At 42.5% G+C, this 19,344-nt stretch overlaps 2 protein-coding genes across 11 annotated transcripts in view; both read left to right on the forward strand.

The window, feature by feature from the left end:
• Nucleotides 1-19,344, forward strand: part of LOC110497278 (zinc finger protein 829) — a 50,864-nt gene that overhangs the window by 12,945 nt on the left and 18,575 nt on the right. The window lies entirely within an intron of this gene.
• The window catches only part of LOC110534752 (zinc finger protein 236-like), a 29,542-nt gene that overhangs the window by 3,215 nt on the left and 6,983 nt on the right, over nucleotides 1-19,344 (forward strand). The window contains exons 1-4 of one of the 10 annotated variants that reach the window (XM_036953954.1): nucleotides 11,628-13,607; nucleotides 14,111-14,247; nucleotides 14,481-14,693; nucleotides 16,122-17,392. In XM_036953954.1, the coding sequence (XP_036809849.1) occupies nucleotides 13,310-13,607; nucleotides 14,111-14,247; nucleotides 14,481-14,693; nucleotides 16,122-17,219 (1,746 nt within the window). In that variant the 5' untranslated portion in view covers nucleotides 11,628-13,309 and the 3' untranslated portion in view covers nucleotides 17,220-17,392. Of the gene's footprint in view, nucleotides 1-747; nucleotides 2,122-5,288; nucleotides 6,933-11,625; nucleotides 13,608-14,110; nucleotides 14,248-14,480; nucleotides 14,694-16,121; nucleotides 17,393-19,344 lie in introns of those variants that run through there. The other 9 variants (XM_036953960.1, XM_036953958.1, XM_036953957.1 and 6 more) reach the window with 9 other exon arrangements.

Below are 19,344 nucleotides of genomic sequence, written 5' to 3' on the forward strand. Positions count from 1 at the left end.
AAAGGGGGGAGGCTTGCAAGCCGAAGAACACCATCCCAACCGTGAAGCACAGGGTGGCAGCAGCATGTTGTGGGGGTGCTTTGCTGCAGGAGGGACTGGTGCACTTCACAAAATAGATGGCTTCATGAGGAGGGGAAATTATGTGGATATATTGAACAACTCAAGACATCAGTCGGGAATTTAACCTGTTTTGGAGACTGGTTAATGTTTGTAATTTTGGATGACTGATGTGCCCAAAGTAAACCTTAACATTCTTAAAATTAAGTGGTGATCTGAATTTTTACTTGGATTAAATGTCAGGAATTGTGAAACTGAGGTTAAATTTATTTGGCTAAGGTGTATGTGAACTTCCGATGTATGTGAAGTCCCAATTTTAACAGACGATTTCAAACGGTCACAGACCTGTCTGTTTTAGTCTCGCACACCAGACACTTCCGCCTGGGGATGAGGTTATGTCTGAATAGACGTGGATGTCAGCACATTCTAACCAGTGATGTAGTGGTAAAAATAGGTGGGTAAACTCTTATCACCTATACTTTCAATGCATTTTTGCACCAAAGGTTTGTAAACGCATGTGTAAAATACAGAAGTTGGAGTTTACCCTCCACTACACCACTGATTATAACACAATAGCAAAAAGGCAACTGCTATGAATTTCACTAAATCCCATGTCATGCCCATATCTCCATTCAGTAGATAGTGTATGCTCTGTCTCACTCACTCATCTCTCCCACTTAACCCCATCAGCAGTCAGCAGAGACAGAGGAAGGGCAACCAGACCTGCTGATCATCAAGGTGGAGGGAGAAGCTGATGACCAGGACTCTAGGATCAGCCACCCAGGTAGAACAGTGGAGGGCAGCAGAGAACTAACCACCCAACCGGCTGCAGCCACCACAGAGGACTTCGCCTTCCCCAGAGGCAACAACAACTACAACACCGCTATGGAGGTCAGTGGATCTGATGCCGTCCTCCTCCAATCAGAAACAGGGACTGTGAACCAGGGACCCCAGCAACACACAGAATTTGAACTCCATAGCAGAGAGACATAGTCTGGACACAAAGTGTGACATGAACAGGGACCTCAATCTCCTCATCAGCATGCTTCAGTTCAGCTGGTGCCTAGCCGAACCGTACGAGTGTGCTTGCATACTCCCTTAAAAGACCTTCACTTAAAAAACAAGAAAAATGCGGCAATTGTACTGTTTGTCCATTTATAAACACCGTAGCCAGCCTATACCTCCTCAAAATGGTCCGAATGAAACTAAGATAACTCAAGAAATCTTCATTTCAATTTGCAATTTTACGTCTAACTAAAATGTTTGGTGCAGTAGTTTTAAATGAAAAAATGTGCATGAAAACGTGTCGTCTCTCTTGAATGACAACAATTACTTTATTGAAGAATCCCTATTGTTGACCAATCACCAACGAAGGGGCGTAGACTTCCGCTCTGAACTTCAGCATGCCTCCAGAAAAAAAATTCTGTGCCCAAACGGCTGAAAAAAAACCTCACGAAGTCCAAAACGGACAAAATTGTCACATAATGTTGTCCTAATATATGCACGATCTCAACCGAACTGTTTTCGACTGGGAAGCATGCAGACGCCTTAGGAGACTCTTTAAATAAAGCCACCCATCTTGACACAAGAAATGTAGGCGAGGCCAACAAAGCTAGTTATTAAGCCTCCATAGACACTCTGAAATACCAGGAAGAGGAGCTCAACAACTAGCTCATACCTCACTTCCTGTCAGCCATTTTAGACCAAGCTCCACAACTTCCTCTTACTCAAGTAATCTTGCCACAGATATTAGACCTGGCAATGTAGAACGACCTTAAGGTTGCCCGAACTGCCATAGGAAGTTTGTCCAAGAGTGACTTGCGGCGGCATGTGGCCATCCACACCAGAAAGCGATCATTCTCCTGCACCTTGTGTGAGAAGAGCTTTGTGTGCGCCAGCCATCTCCAAATGCACCAGAACGTCCACAGTTGTGGAGAAGCCCTTCAGTTGTGCACATTTTGGGCGCAGGTTCTCCCACTCCAGCAATCTGAAAAGACATCAGAAGCTTCATCATTGAGAACTGACACAGATAGGGCTGTGACTGTCAAGGAATTTTGGATGACGGTAATTGGTTATAACTGTTTGAATTGTAAAATACTCACATTTTCTCCTCAGCTCCTGACTTGTTTCAGCAAGGAGCAACAAAGTTTCATCACTTCAGAGAGTCCATGTTACAGCAGAAACCATAGAGATCCTATTAAATTACTAGAGGGGCTATAACACTCAGTTCTAGAATGGAGTGAGAATGGCAGCCATTGTGGTCAGGGAGAAATCCAATCCGGTCTAATTGGAACGGATGGCAGTAGAGGCAGAGGTGATGCATTTCCTGCTTTTATGAATTATTAAAGCAAGGCATGTGATATATCAGAAATATAATGATTGTTAACCTAAAATATTGTCATGAAATTATAAATACAGTTTATACAGGTTTTATACACATTTTCTGTATAAATAGTCTCTATAATATATATAAACAGACCATAAATGTCTCACTGTTTGTTTTCTTTGAAAGCCGTGAATGTTGTAATATGATACAATATCAGTACTTTTGCATTTACAACTTGTATAAGACCTATCATCAGCTGTTTTCAGCCAGTGTATGGCTGTGGATTGACTGCACTGTTTGTATGGAATGTTGGCATATTGGCAGTTCATTTGAACAATTATTGGATATCATTCAACTTAAACTGGCAGGCTAGCGAATAAATATCGCAGCACACTGGCTGACCGTGGTTGACAAACTCCCTGAACAAAATGGCTGACCTTTTATACTGTTATAAGACCTTTCATGTCCATTCTTGTGTTCTAATTCCTAATTCTATGGCAGAAACGGACTCAACTACACAAATATCCAGCCTTCCAGTTTTCAGTCAGCTGTTGGTTCCCAATAGAAATATCATTATTATATACAGTACCAGTCAAAAGTTTGGACACATCTTCTCATTCAAGGGTTTTTCTTTATTTTACTATTTTCTACATTGTAGAATAATAGTGTAGACATCAAAACTATGAAATAATACACATGGAATCATGTAGTAATCAACGTGTTCAACAAATCAAAATATGTTATTTGAGATTCTTCAAAGTAGCCACCTTGATGACAGCTGTGCACACTTGTCATTCACTCAAACAGCTTCACATGGAATGCTTTTTCAACAGTCTTGAAGGAGTTCCCACATATGCTGAGCACTTGTTGGCTGCTTTCCCTTCACTCTGCAGTCCAACTCACCCCAAACCATCTTTATTGGGTTGAGGTCAGGTGATTGTGGGGGCCAGGTCATCTGATTCAGCACTCCATCACTCTCCTTATTGGTCAAATGTCCCTTACACAGCCTGGAGGTTTGTTAGGTCATTGTCCTGTTGAAAAACAAATGATAGTCCCACTAAGCGCAAGCCAGATGGGATGGCGTATAGCTGCAAAATGTTGTGGTAGCCATGCTGGTTAAGTGTGCTTTGAATTCTAAATAAATCACAGACTGTGTCACCAGCAAAGCACCATCACACCACCTCCTCCATGCTTCACTGTGGGAACCACACATGCAGAGATCATCAAATTTGGACTCATCGGACCAAAGGACAGATTTCCATCCGTCTAATTTCCATTGCTCATGTTTCTCGTCCAAGCAAGAGTCGTCTTATTATTGGTGTCCTTTAGTAGTGGTTTCTTTGCAGAAATTCGACCATGAAGGTCTGATTCACGCAGTCTCCTCTGAACAGTTGATGTTGAGATGTCTGTTACTTGAACTCTGAAGCATTTCTGAGGCTAGTAACTCTAACGAACTTCTCCTCTGCAGCAGAGGTACCTCTGGGTCTTCCTTTGCTGTGGCGTTCCATTTTTGCGACTGCACTTTCAAAGTTCTTGACATTTTCCTGATTGACTGACCTTCATGTCTTAAAGTAATGATGGACTGTCGTTTCTCTTTGCTTATTGGAGCTGTTCTTGCCATAATACGGACAAATACGGCTATCTTCTGTATACCACCCCTACCTTGTCACAACACAACTGATTGGCTCAAACGGCTTAAGAAGGAAAGAAATTCCACAAATGAACCTTTAACAAGGCACACCTGTCAATTGAAATGCATTCCAGGTGACTACCTCATGAGAGAGAGAGAGAGTGCCAAGAGTGTGCAAAGCTGTCATCAAGGCAAAGGTTGGCTACTTTTGATAAATATCAGATCTCAAATATATTTTGATTTGGTAAAAAAAACAAAACAATACCACATGATTCCATAGGTGTTAGTTCATACTTTTGATGTCTTCACTATTATTCTACAATGTAGAAAATAGTAAAAAATAAAGAAAACCCCTTGAATGAGTGGGTTTGTCCAAACTTTTGACTGGTACTGTATAAAAACGGTTATGACGGTCTTCATCCATAGCCATCGGTTACAGGGTTCTACGGTAATTGTGCCAGCCCTAGACACAGTAGCAAGAGATTCCTATGGGGAAAAAAGTATGGATTAGGTTTGTCAGTTAGGTTATAGCAATACACTATTTTTATTATTTGTTTTGTATTTACATTATTATTATTATTTTAAATTCTTCATCATTGGGAAGGGCTCGTAAGTAAGCATTTCAAGGTGACGTCTTCACCCGTTGTATTCGACGCATGTGACAAATAAGACTGCTTTGAAAGTACTGCCTACTTCCTGGATCATGTCCCTCGCTGCTTTTGAATGGGATTCAAGAGTTATATAATCAAATTCATGAAAACGCGTTCATTTAAGATATATCTTAAGTTATAAACTGGATGGTTCGAGCCCTGAATGCTGATTGGCTGACAGCCTTGGTATATGAATTTGTATACCACGGGTATGACAAAACATATTTATTTTTACTGCTCTAGTTGGTAACTTATAATAGCAATAACGCACCTCAGGGGTTTGTGATGTATGGCTAAGGGCTGTGTCCAGGCACTCTGCATTGCGTCTTGGTAAGAACAGCCATTAGCCGTGGTATATTGGCCACATACCACACCCCCTCAGGGCTTATTGCTTAATTATATTGGTATTAGTCGATTAATTTACTTCTAGCCAATGTATTTTATGATGGTTTAAGCAAAATACAGAAGGTGGAGTTTACCCTCCACTACTCCACAGATTATAACACAATAACAACAAGACAACTACTATGAATTTCACTAAATCCCATGTCATGCCCATATCTCCATTCAGTAGATAGTGTATGCTCTGTCTCACTCACTCATCTCTCCCACTTAACCCCATCAGCAGTCAGCAGAGACAGAGGAAGGGGAACCAGACCTGCTGATCATCAAGGATGAGGGGGAAGCAGATGACCAGGACTCTAGGATCAGCCACCCAGCTAGAACAGTGGAGGGCAGCAGAGAACTAACCACCCAACCGGCTGCAGCCACCACAGAGGACTGCGCCTTCCAGCCCAGAGGCAACATCTACAACAACAACTACAACAACACCGCTATGGAGGTCAGTGGATCTGACGCCATCCTCCTCCAATCAGAAACAGGGACTGTGAACCAGGGACCCCAACAGCACACAGGATTTGAACCCAAAGCAGAGAGACAGAGTCTGGACACAAAGTGTGACATGAACGGGGACCTCAATCTCCTAAGAGATTCTTTAAACCAGGTGTGGAGAGAGGTAGTAGTGAATGATGATGGCGCCTCAGCTGCTCACACTAAAGTAATGGACCTAGGGAGTGGCCCAGTGGGCCCAGAAACACAGACTAGCTCAGACATAGAAATGAGAAGTGTAGGGTTAGAAAACCACAGGTTTTCCCCCAAGTCATTCCATTCTTCATCAGAACATGTGATAGTGATTGACTCTGTGTCCACTGGCCAGCAGGTAGATAGAGGTTTCGAGTGGGGTCAGGTGGCTACAACTACTACACCACAGGACAATGGGACTGGAAATAAACAGGGAGTGGGAGGGTTTAACAGAAATGCACCAATGATTCACCCCAAATCGATGAGAGACAACACAACGCTTTTGGTAGCACCTGGTTTCCATCCTACAGAGAAAAATACAGGCATTCATCTTGACACAGGAAATGCAAGTGAGGCCAACAAAGATAGTTGGTCTTCATTGGCAAGCTTCCATAGACACTCTGAAATACCAGGAAGAGGAGTTCAACAACCAGTTCCTGCCTCACTTCCTGACGGCTATTTTAGACCAAGCGCCACAACTTTCTCTCACTCCAGTAATTTCGCCTCACACTTTAGACCTGGCACCGTAGAACGACCGTACGGTTGCCCGAGCTGCCATAAAAAGTTTATCCACGAGAGCGACTTACAGCATCACATGACCATCCACACCAGGAAGCGGGCGTTCGCCTGCATGTTGTGTGAGAAGAGCTTTGTGTCCCCCAGCAAGCTCCAAGTGCACCAGAACGTCCACACTGGGGAGAAGCCCTTCAGTTGTGCACAGTGCGGGCGCAGGTTCTCTCACTCCAGCAATCTGAAAAGACATCAGAAGCTTCATCATTGAGAAGCGACACAGAATCAAGAGATTCTATGTAAAAAAAAAAAAAAAAGCTATGTATTAGCATTATGTCAGTTCGTTTTATAGCAACACGCTGTGAAAGTCCTGCCTACTTCCTGGATCATGTACCTTGCTTTTTTTTATGGGATTCAAGAGTAAATAATCAAATTCGTGAAAACGCTGTCATTTGATATACATTTGGGTCCAAAAGTATTTGGACAGTGACACATTTTGTTGTTGTTTTGGCTCTGTACTCCAGCACTTTGGTCATATTTCTGATTTTTATGCCGAAAACACTCACTCATCATTATTCACGATTTCATTCATGATTATCTGCAATCATGGTAGCATCCATATTAATGTGGACGTGTTTAGAAACACATTCTATTCTTATTTACAATAAAAGTGACTCCAGGGGCCTGTTGCACAAAACTAGGATAAGGGATTAAGCCAGGATATCTTGGTGATCCTGGCTCAATTGATCCGTAATCCGGTTGCACTAAAGATGGATAGGGGGCAGGAGGATATGTTATGGTATAAATTACCATGGAGATTTATTCTGTGGAACTAGCCTGCTCCAGACCAGGCTAAATTCCAGGATCTATTTAATCTCATCCCTAATGTCAGTCAGCAGTCACCACAAATGGAAACCAATAGTTATTTCACTGCTCACTATACATTGTTATCACATATAACTAGACCCACTGTTATTTAAACGTTTGTGATCATTAATTTCAATGATTTTGGATAAAAAATGATTTTTAGATGATGTTGCTATCATTAGATAATTTACAGTTTCCCATAGACTATAAGGCTATATATAAAATGCTAGAATATTAGGGCCACAGAGGGGAAAAAAACACAAGTCATAATATTGTAACCAGTTGTTTTAAAGGAGGACAGTTGTTAAAATGACAGATGTGGGGCATTTCGTGAAATTGTACTTCAGTATGGTTTCATAAACAAAGACATGCTGATGTGCCAGAATATTAAGTATCACATTGTCATAAGTATCAAAACTGTAAAAACAATATGTAGCTTTCCTGCAGAAAGAACCAGCCTCATAAATTTATGACTTTATCCTTTTTCTTCAGTGTGGCCCTAGTACTCTGTCATATAAACAAATACACATTCCATATGAATATAAAAACACAATGTGTAACATTATGTTCCTTTATTGAATAAGGACAAAACAAAGCAGGTAAACCATCAGCTCCTTTCAAAACTGAAGTCACAGTGACTCTACAAGATGGAAAGCACAGAATCTAAGCATATTATACAAAATGATACATATACAGACCTTTGAATGTGTATAACACACCCTGCATGTCTGCACACTAAAATAAATGCAGGACAAATCCATACACATCAACTGAACAGACAAATGAATGGATGCAGTAGCCTCCCTGCAGCCTTGTATTACACACAGTATACCGCACAAACATCATAAGAGGCCAAATTCGTCAAAAAACGAACCCAAAAAAACCCAAATTCCTCTGCCACCGCAGGACATATTTAACCAAAATTGAAAGCACACATACTAACTAAAATAATTCAACACATATTGGTCCCTCAGCAGCCGACCACTGTCGTCATCAGGGAAGATTGCCGGATTGTCCCAGTCCATGGCTGGTGGCACTCTGGGGGCCCTCTCCTTCCTCAGGCAGGCCACATTGTGGAGGACAGCACAAGCCACAGTAATATCACATGCCCTAACAGGGCTGACCCTTAATTTGTGAAGGCAGTGAAAGCGTGCCTTCAGGAGGCCAAAGGTCATTTCAACTCTGGCCCTGGTCCTGGCATGGGCATGGTTGTAGGCCTGCTGTGCTTCCTGGGGGTCTGTGAAAAGTGTCAGGAGAAAAGGCTGGCAGCCATACCCCCTGTCTCCCAGCAACACACCAGAGAATTCACCTGTCAACACAAAATCTCATCATTACTACCTCATAAACACAGTGATATTCTTGACACAGCCATGATGGTTATAAATAGGGGTTGTGTGGCTTACCTTGTGATAGGCACTGATAGATTTCAGAGGCCCGAAAGATTCTGGAGTCATGGACTGAGCCAGGCCATTTTGCCACAACATTGCTGATCACACAGTCAGCATTGCAGACCATCTGAAATCATAAGATGAGGAATATTACACCAATCAATGCACATCACTGGCAATGCAGAGTGTTCGTCAATGGACAATATCAAAAAGTTATGTTCACCTGAACATTAATGCTGTGAAAGGATTTCCTATTCACAAAATCGGCCTCATGGGCACCTGAGGGGGCTTTTATCCTTATGTGTGTGCAGTCCACTGCACCAATGACATTGGGGAAACCTGTCACACAAAGTAATGAGTATCCTACTATGTGTTAACAGTTGTCCTGTAATTTGTAGATCCTCTTACCTGCAATCCTATAGAACTCCTCTTTGATGTCACAGAGTCTTCTGTGGCCAGGGAAGGAGATGAAGACATCTGCTAATGCTTTGATAGCCAGACACACACTCCTTATTGTGCGGCAAATTGTGGCCTTGTTCAGCTGTTCTGCATCCCCCACTGAGTACAGGAAGGCTCCACTAGCAAAAAAGCGCAAGGCCACACAAACCATTTGCTCCACACTCAGTGCATGGCTCCGTGCAGTGCGGTGCTTAATCCTGGGACCCAGTAGTCTGCATAGATACCTGATGCCATCTGCAGAAAACCTGTATCTTTCATATAGATGGTCATCAGGGAAGGCCAGTGGGTCCAACCGGTCCCTGAAGACCCTTTCTCACCTGAAGGCTCTCCTCAGCACAAGTGCTTCTTCATCCACCACATCTCGCACGAATGGGCATGCCATTGTCAGAGCAGAAAGGAACACACAATTTTGGGCCTTCATATAGGCTAGTGGCCACACCTGGTGCTGGGGGGGGTGGGCAAAAGAGGGCGATGCCTTATAACGATGACTTGGTTGTACTGATTGCTGGGAAAATAAAAAAAACCTTAGAAAGATGCCACCGTCCTGTGTGCTCACAATAAGAGCTCATATGTCATGGCTCACTTGACTTTACGAGAATATACCTAATTTTTATTTTGAGCTGTGTCATCTTCTTGGAGCTGGGGGAGGAAAGAAAAATAATGATTAATACATTTGTGTTACAGTTAGCATACAGTGTACATTGAAGGCATATCTCACCTCCCTCTCAAGTTTTTTTATTTCAAGGTCCAGTTTCCTAATTGTCCTCTTTTTTATTTCGAACTCCAGTGCAAGATTTTCCATCTTTTTCTTCTTGTACTGAATGTCTATGTCTGCCAGTTCTATTTGGCACCAGAGGTGGTTGCCATACAACTTTCTGATAGCTTGTGAGCTCTGTGAACACAATACAATTAGCGCAGCTGGAATTTGGCAGGATGTGGTGTCCTTTTATTAATACGCACTATGTTGCCAGGCTGGTTTTCCCACTGTATAGCATCTGGGTCCTGTAAAAGAAATTAGATTTTTTGATTTTGATGAGGACTCCTCACCATTGTAGAGTAAATAGTACTTTCACAGTCTTAACATGATACCTCATGCCTTCTGGAATCCAGAGAGATGGTCTCCTCCTCCTCATCGTCTCCATCATGTGCTGTTGCTGCTGCACTGGGGCCTTCACCCTATCACATTTAATCGGATTCATATTGAAGCTAGTAGACAAGACATGCCAGGCCTACAGTATGCCTTTGATGGAGTACTCACTGGATCAGCATCGTCTGGTGCTTGTGCTGGTGGCTCTAACAGGAACACAGTGCTGCCAGACACTGCAAGGCAATAGGTAAACCAAAGTCAGACAGTCCAAATTGATTCAATATGAATGTGGTTGTATCCCATGTAGAGATGGAAGGACATACCTTGAATGAAGCGGGTGGCATCTTGGGAGGAACCTATGCTCGTCTCTTTCCCCCCAGGGATCCCCTCTAAGACGGGCCTGCCTTTATTTAGCTCCAAGGCCATGTCCTCTGCTGGGGTAAGGTCAGCCTTTGGTGACCCACCACCCGTGCCTTGTCTGTGGGTATTCTTTTTCACTGCTAAAACAGTACAGACAATGTGTGAGCAGGCACCTTCTGGGTACAATATATGCTTGTGCTTTGTTAAATATTAGTCAGGGACCATACCATTCTGCAGAATGTTCTTGTATTTGATTTTGACCTGCTGCCATGTCCGTTTTGGCCCGTTCATGTTTAATCTACACACACACACACACACACACTTAATGGAGTCACACTGCAAAAAATTACTTGGTATTTTTGTCTTGTTTTCAGTAAAAATATCAAAAATTTTATCATAGCTTTATACAGTGTGATGGAGTTACTTTACACAATTTCACTCATATCTGCAGTGCATTTCAATAAAAAAAATTAACCGTTTCATAATTACAGTACAACTGCATTTTTGGAGATGTGAATTAAATATTTGAATTGTAATTGTGATGTTTCAGCGGAGCGGTGAGTGTGTAATTGTGCACTACTTACGCATTCAGGCGGTCTGCAATACTTTGCCACGCTTTTTCTCTTTGCTTTATCACTGTGGCGGTGTTGCCTTTCTTCTTAATTATATCTTTTACCTCCTCGTATGCCTCCATGAGGATTTGTGCTTCCGACGGGGAAAAGTACGCGGCTCTAGTTGCCATGGTAAATCAGTTAATCTGTGATCTGTGGCGGGGTCTATTTGAGTGAGCCGTGAGCGCGCACCTATCCAGGATTGGTTTCACCTGGCTTAATGAATCCGTGTCTGCTCATCCTGGCTTGGTCTTTGTGCAACCAATTAAGCCTGGACGCACATGTTTTGGCTTCATTGAGCTCAGCTGAGTCATTTATCCCGGATGTCTTAATTCTACTTTTGTGCAACAGGCCCCAGAATGACACAATACATTATGTACCATTCACAGCTTCTACCCTCAAGCCATTAGACTGCTAAACTGTTCATCAAATGGCTACCCAGACAATTTGCATTGACCCTAACTACATGTACATAACTACATGTACATATTACCTTGACTAACCTGTACCCCCCCTGTATATAGCATTGTTATTGTTATTTTATTGTGTTACTTTTTTTTTTTTTGTGCAAATATTTTCTTACTTTAAAATAAATTCTGCATTGTTGGTTAAGGGCTTCTAAGTAAGGATTTCACGGTAATGTCTACTACACCTGTTGTATTCGGCGCATGTGACAAATACAATTTGATCTGATTTCTATTGTGTACAAAATAATCTGTAAAACAACCAAAACAAACTGCAAATGCATCCAACAAGTAGAGTCACACGTTTGATGAAGGCAGGAATATCACACAAATAGGATCAATGGTTCATTTGATAGAAGACAACCTATCTTGACATTGTCAAGTATTGAAATCTGGCACGAATCCCAGACTTTTTTTTGCGATCAAAAAGTCATATTTCTCTTAATTTCCAATGTAGTGAGAGTGGTTTTATCGCAATGGTACATCATACCGGCCAAATGTCTACCTTCTTGAACGGCAATAGCTCCTATACACATGAAAACGCCTTACCCCTGGTATCGATAGAGCATCGCTCACACAAAAACAATAAAACATTCAAAATTGATGAATCTTTCCTGTAAAGCTTACAGCCTGTAATTTAACCTCCTAGTCATTGTATCATTTTAAATCTAAAGTGCTGGAGTACAGAGCCTAAACAACAACAAAACATGTTCACTCTCCAAATACCTTTGGACCTCACTATAAACAGGCAAAGGTGTGGGAATCATGTTGGACATATTGGAATCAGAATAAAATAGATTTACACCAAAACAGTCTTTATGGGCTTAAGTGTTTTACATCATTCTAAAAAAATAATCAAATTTACTTAATTCATACATTAACCACCATCAAATGATATTATTGCACCTATATTGGATTTTGGACACCATATTGGATTTGAGGTCAAATCTAGGGTGCCTTCAAAAATAATCTGTGGTTTAATTACATGAGTAGGGGCATAAGATACAAAATCCTTCAAGGAACCGTGGACCCAAAATGTTTAATTTTGATGTCTAAGCCCACTTGTTTTCTTTAGAGCCGATTACAATAGCCACAACAACAACAACATCGTGTAACTATGTATTTTTATCAGGCAGGACCAAACAGAGCTGAATGAGAGCGATGACTTGGGAAGTTGTCTATTATTCAGCTACCAAAAAGTGTACATTCGTCATAAATATTAATAGTTGATATTTCCACCTATTGTATCTCTGCGTTTACAGTTCTATATTTCCAAGATCCATTAAGATATCCTGATGCTGTTTGCCTGTGTATGTGGGGCAGACAGCAAATATTGGGTTACATATGGTTATGTGGGAATGCCACTTCCAGCCAGGCATTATTGTGCACTTTTCTTAGTTTAAGGCGTTTGTCACAATATCTATCAATTAACCACTTCTTCTGCAAAATAATTTTACACAATCACCCATTTTAATAAATGACAGCCATTATAGATGTGGAAAAAACATGTTTTGTAATAGCTCGGGTAGTCCCCAACATTTTTGGGGCCACAAGCCTCGTTTTTTTTATTACTTAGCTACAACGTTGTTGTGATGGAGAACTCCTGTACAGTAGATGGCGGTGTTAAACTTTAATTGCACAGTCCAGCATAATGATGAAAAGGAAAGAATCACCGGCTACAAACAAAGCTAGCGATGTTTCGTTTCTGATAGGATTGCCTTTATTTTAATAGCAAACTAGACCCTGTAGATTATTATAATATTATAGAAAACACAAAGACTGTTTTCATATTGAAAAGGGGCCAAAAGCTTCGGGGGACAATGTCGGGTTCCGTGGTCGAGTTCCAGGCGCAGATAGCCTCAATCATGGAGGTGCTAGCCAACGCGGCTGTAGCCGAAATCTGCAAAGTTGTTGACGATGGCTATGCTGTTGTGCACCTGAAGATGTCCCAAAGCCACAAGGAGAACGAATTTCTCCGGAGGAAAATGAAATTGATGGAACTTCAGATCGCGAGGTTTCGATCAGAGAGAACAAAGTCTTCAGAGGGGTCCGTCCACAATCGCTTCCATGGAATACGCCTCATAAACAGACACAACCATCGTGAGACGGCAACGACAGGTTGGTGATGATAAATTATTACCGTGTACACAAAGAACATCCTAGAATCAACATTATTGAAAATCATATAATTATTATAATACTTATTTTAGAAATCCTTAGCCCTTCTTGAAGGCGCAGAAGGCCCATTGTCACCCACTGTGTATGTGGTAGTACTAATTTGCAGAGTGGCTCTATTGTTCCTCACAGCATGATTTTTTTTCACTATCCTTAAAGTCTAAATAATCCCTATGTTGTACTGAAATATGAACACAGAAATACATTAGAGCAGGTGTTGTAAATGTTTTGTACACTCAGTGTATGTCATGCTTACTTTGTACTGTCAACACAGCTAGGATCATTCCAGCTCTATAGACACATTATAAAACGTCATACACGTATTATGCTCCCTTTGTTCTTTGTAAAAACACCATTGATGGATGAGGTCATATGGAAGATGATCATCATTTTGTTAACATCATAGTTATTCATTTATTTATTTGTACCTCCCCCTTTATTTCCAGGACCTGCTTGGCAAAGCAGAGCCAGACTTTCCAACAGGAGTTTTGGGAACAGCAGCATTCAAAGAGACAGACAGCCCATAGACGTGGACCAAGACGATGTCTCTCCATCAAAGCATATGGATGCTACAAATGATGAGGTAAGTTCCAATTTCATGCTGTCACAGAGTTATGTCTGTTTTAGTCTCGGACACCAGAATGCTTTGCCTGGGAATGAGGTCATGTCTGTATAGCTGTGTATGTCAGCACATTCTAACACAATAACAAGGCAACTACTATGGCTTTCACTAAATCCCATGTCATGCCTATATCTCCATTCAGAAGATAGTGTATGCTCTCTCACTCACTCATCTCTCCCACTTAACCCCACCAGCAGTCAGCAGAGACAGAGGAAGGGGAACCAGACCTGCTGATCATCAAGGATGAGGGAGTTGCAGACGACCAGAAATCTAGGTCCAGCCACCCAGCTAGAACAGTGGAGGGCAGCAGAGAACTAACCACCCAACCGGCTGCAGCGAACAGCAAGGATCCCACCTTCCAGCTCAGTGGCCCCAGAGGCAACAACTACAACAACACCGCTATGGAGGTCAGTGGATCTGACGCCGTCCTCCTCCAATCAGAAACAGGGAATGTGTACCAGGGACCCCAGCAGCACACAGGATTTGAACCCAAAGCAGAGAGGCAGAGTCTGGACACTAAGTGTGACATGTACGGGGGCCTCAATCTCCTAAGAGATTCTTTAAACCAAGTGTGGAGAGAGGTAGTAGTGACGGATGATGGCGCCTCTGCTGCTCACACTAAAGTAATGGACCTAGGGAGTGGCTCAGTGGACCCAGAAACACAGACTAGCTCAACCATGGAAATGAGAAGTGTAGGGTTAGAAAACCACAGGTTTTCCCCCAAGTCGTTCCATTCTTCATCAGAACATGTGATAGTGATTGACTCTGTATCCAGTGTGCAGCAGGTAGATATAGATTGGGGTCAGGTGGGTACAGCTACTACACCACAGGACAATAGGACTGGAAATACGCAGGGAGAGGGAGTGTTTAACAGAAACTCACCAATGAATCACCACGATTCGATGAGAGACAACACCACGCAATTGGTTTCACCCAGCTTCCGGCCCTCAGAGATAAATACAGAAATGCATCTTGGCACAGGTGAGGCCAACAAAGATAGTTGGTGTTCGTTGGCAAGCCTCCAGAGACACTCTGCAATACCAGGAATAAGAGTTCAACAACCAGCTCATACCTCACTTCCTGTCTGCCATTTTAGACCAAGCGCCACAACTTCCTCTCACTCCAGTAATCTCGCCACAGATGTTTCACCTGGCACCGTAGAACGACCGTACGGTTGCCCAAGCTGCCATAAGACGTTTGTCCAAGAGAGTGACTTGCGGCGGCATGCAGTCATCCACACCAGAAAGCGGACGTTCTCCTGCACGTTGTGTGAGAAGAGCTTTGTGTGCGCCAGCCATCTCCAAGTTCACCAGAACGTCCACACTGGGGAGAAGCCCTTCAGTTGTGCACAGTGCGGACGCAGGTTCTCCCACTCAAGCAATCTGAATAGACATCAGAAGCTTCATCATTGAGAAGTGACACAGAATTAAGAGATTCCTTTGTAAAAAAAAAAAAAGCTATGGATTAGCATTATGTCAGTTCGTTTTATAGCAACACGCTGTGAAAGTCCTGCCTACTTCCTGGATCACATCCCTTGCTGTTTTTGAATGGGATTTAAGAGTATATAATAAAATTCATGAAAACAGTCTTAAGATATATGTGCAGTTATATTTGTATTAATGGAATAATTTACTTCTGTCCAATGTCTTTATGAAGGTTTTTGTGCAAAATACAGACGGTGGAGTTTACCCTCCACTACACCACTGATTACAACACAATAACAACAAGACAACTACTATGAATTTCACTAAATCCCATGTCATGCCCATATCTCCATTCAGTAGATAGTGTATGCTCTGTCTCACTCACTCATCTCTCCCACTTAACCCCATCAGCAGTCAGCAGAGACAGAGGAAGGGGAACCAGACCTGCTGATCATCAAGGTGGAGGGAGAAGCAGATGACCAGGACTCTAGGATCAGCCACCCAGACAGAACAGTGGAGGGCAGTAGAGAACTAACCACCCAACTGTCTGCAGCCACCACAGAGGACCCCGCCTTCCAGTCCAGTGGCCCCAGAGGCAACAACAATTACAACAACATCGCTATGGAGGTCAGTGGATCTGACGTCGTCTTCCAATCAGAAACAGGGAATATGAACCAGGGACTCCAGCAGTACACAGGATTTGAATCCAGAGCAGAGAGACCGAGTCTGGACACTAAGTGTGACATGTACGGGGGCCTCAATCTCCTAAGAGATTCTTTAAACCAGGTGTGCAGAGAGGTAGTAGCGACTGATAATGGAGCATCAGCTGCTCACACTAAAGTAATGGACCTAGGGAGTGGCCCAGTGGGCCCAGAAACACAGACTAGCTCAGACATAGAAATGAGAAGTGTAGGGTTAGAAAACCACAGGTTTTCCCCCAAGTCATTCCATTCTTCATCAGAACATGTGATAGTGATTGACTCTGTATCCAGTGGACAGCAGGTAGATAGAGATTTTGAGTGGGGTCAGGTGGGTACAGCTTCTACACAGGTCAATGGGACTGGAAATACGCAGGGAGAGGGAGTGTTTGAGAGGAACGCACCTACGATGGCAAGCCTCCATAGACACTTTGAAATACCTGGAAGAGGAGTTCAACAACCAGCTCATACCTCACTTCCTGTCGGCCATTTTAGACAAAGCGCCACAACTTCGTCTCACTCGAGTAATCTTGCCACACACGTTAGACCGGACACCATAGAGCGATTGTACGGTTGCCTGAGCTGCCATAAGAAGTTTGTCCACGAGAGTGACTTGCGGCAGCATGTGGTCGTCCACAACAGAAAGCGGGCGTTCGCCTGCACCTTGTGTGAGAAGAGCTTTATGTCCCGTACCGATCTCCAAATGCACCTGAATGTCCACACTGGAGAGAAGCCCTTCAGTTGTGCACATTGCGGGCGCAGGTTCTCCCACTCCAGCAATCTGAAAAGACATCAGAAGCTTCATCATTGAGAAATTGGACAGAAGCAAGAGATTCCTATTGAAAAAAGCTGTTATAGCAATATCATGGGTTCAAACTTGATTTGTTCTACAGTGCATTCGGGAAGCATTCAATCTGTACACACTACCCCATAATGACAATACAAAACAGGTTATACATTTGTGTGTGTGTGTATGTGTATATATATATATATATATATATATATATATATATATATATATATATATATATATATATATATATATATATATAAGATTAAAAAAAACTGGAAATATTATATTTACTTAAGTATTCAGACCGTCTACTCTGTACTTTGTTGATGCATCTTTGGCAGCAATTACAGTCTAAGTATTCTTGGGTATGACGCTACAAACTCGGGGAGTTTCTCCCATTCTTCTCTGCTGATCCTCTCAAGCTCTGTCAAGTTGGATGGGGAGTGTCGCTTCACAGCTTTTTTCAGGTTTCTGCAGAGATGTTTGATCGGGTTCAAGTCTGGGCTCTGGCTGGGCTACTCAAGGACATTGAGACTTGTCCCGAAGCCACTCCTGTGTTGTCTTGGCTGTGTGCTTAGTGTCATTGTCCTGTTGGAAGGTGAACCTACCTTTTTGGTAGCCTTCCTCAGATTTGTGCCTCAACACAAACCTTTCTCGGAGGTCTACGGACAATTCCTTCAACGTTATGGCTTGGTTTTTGCTCTGACATTCACTGTGAACTGTGTGACCTTTATATAGACAGGTGTGTTTCCAAATCATGTCCAAGAAAGTGAATTTACCACAGATGGACTCCAATCAAGTTATAGAAACATCTCAAGGATGATCAATGGAAACAGGATGCACCTGAGCTCAATTTCGAGTCTCATAGCAAAAGGTCTGAATACTTACAGTACCAGTCAAAAGTTTGGACACACCTACTCATTCAAGGGTTTTTCTTTATTTTTACTATTTTCTACATTGTAGAATAATAGTGAAAAACATCAAAACTATGAAATAACACATATGGAATCATGTAGTAACCAAAAAAAGTGTTAAACAAATTAAAATATATTTGAGATTCTTCAAAGTAGCCGCCACTTTGCATTCTCTCAAACAGCTTCACCTGGAATGCGTTTTCAACAGTCTTGAAGAGGTTCCCACATACAGTGGGGCAAAAAAGTATTTAGTCAGCCACCAATTGTGCAAGTTCTCCCACTTAAAAAGATGAGAGATGCCTGATAATCACATCCAGAAAATCACATTGTAGGAATTTTTATGAATTTATTTGCAAATTATGGTGGAAAATAAGTATTTGGTTACCTACAAACAAGCACGATTTCTGGCTCTCACAGACCTGTAACTTCTTCTTTAAGAGGCTCCTCTGTCCTCCACTCGTTACCTGTATTAATGGCACCTGTTTGAACTTATCAGTATAAAAGACACCTGTCCACAACCTCAAACAGTCACACTCCAAACTCCACTATGGCCAAGACCAAAGAGCTGTCAAAGGACACCAGAAACAAAATTGTAGACCTGCACCAGGCTGGGAAGACTGAATCTACAATAGGTAAGCAGCTTGGTTTGAAGAAATCAACTGTGGGAGCAATTATTAGGAAATGGAAGACATACAAGACCACTGATAACCTCCCTCGATCTGGAGCTCCACGCAAGATCTCACCCCGTGGGGTCGAAATGATCACAAGAACGGTGAGCAAAAATCCCAGAACCACATGGGGGACCTAGTGAATGACCTGCAGAGAGCTGGGACCAAAGTAACAAAGCCAATGCAAGGGCATTGAAGATGAAATGTGGCTGGGTCTTTCAGCATGACAATGATCCCAAACACACCGCCCGGGCAACAAAGGAGTGGCTTCGTAAGAAGCTTTTCAAGGTCCTGGAGTGGCCTAGCCAGTCTCCAGATCTCAACCCCATAGAAAATCTTTGGAGGGAGTTGAAAGTCCGTGTTGCCCAGCAACAGCCCCAAAACATCACTGCTCTAGAGGAGATCTGCATGGAGGAATGGGCCAAAATACCAGCAACAGTTTGTGAAAACCTTGTGAAGACTTACAGAAAATGTTTGACCTCTGTCACTGCCAACAAAGGGTATATAACAAAGCATTGAGATAAACTTTTGTTATTGACCAAATACTTACTTTCCACCATA

The sequence above is a fragment of the Oncorhynchus mykiss genome, chromosome 19, assembly GCF_013265735.2.
Source record: "Oncorhynchus mykiss isolate Arlee chromosome 19, USDA_OmykA_1.1, whole genome shotgun sequence".
In the NCBI taxonomy this organism is placed as follows: Eukaryota; Metazoa; Chordata; class Actinopteri; order Salmoniformes; family Salmonidae; genus Oncorhynchus; species Oncorhynchus mykiss.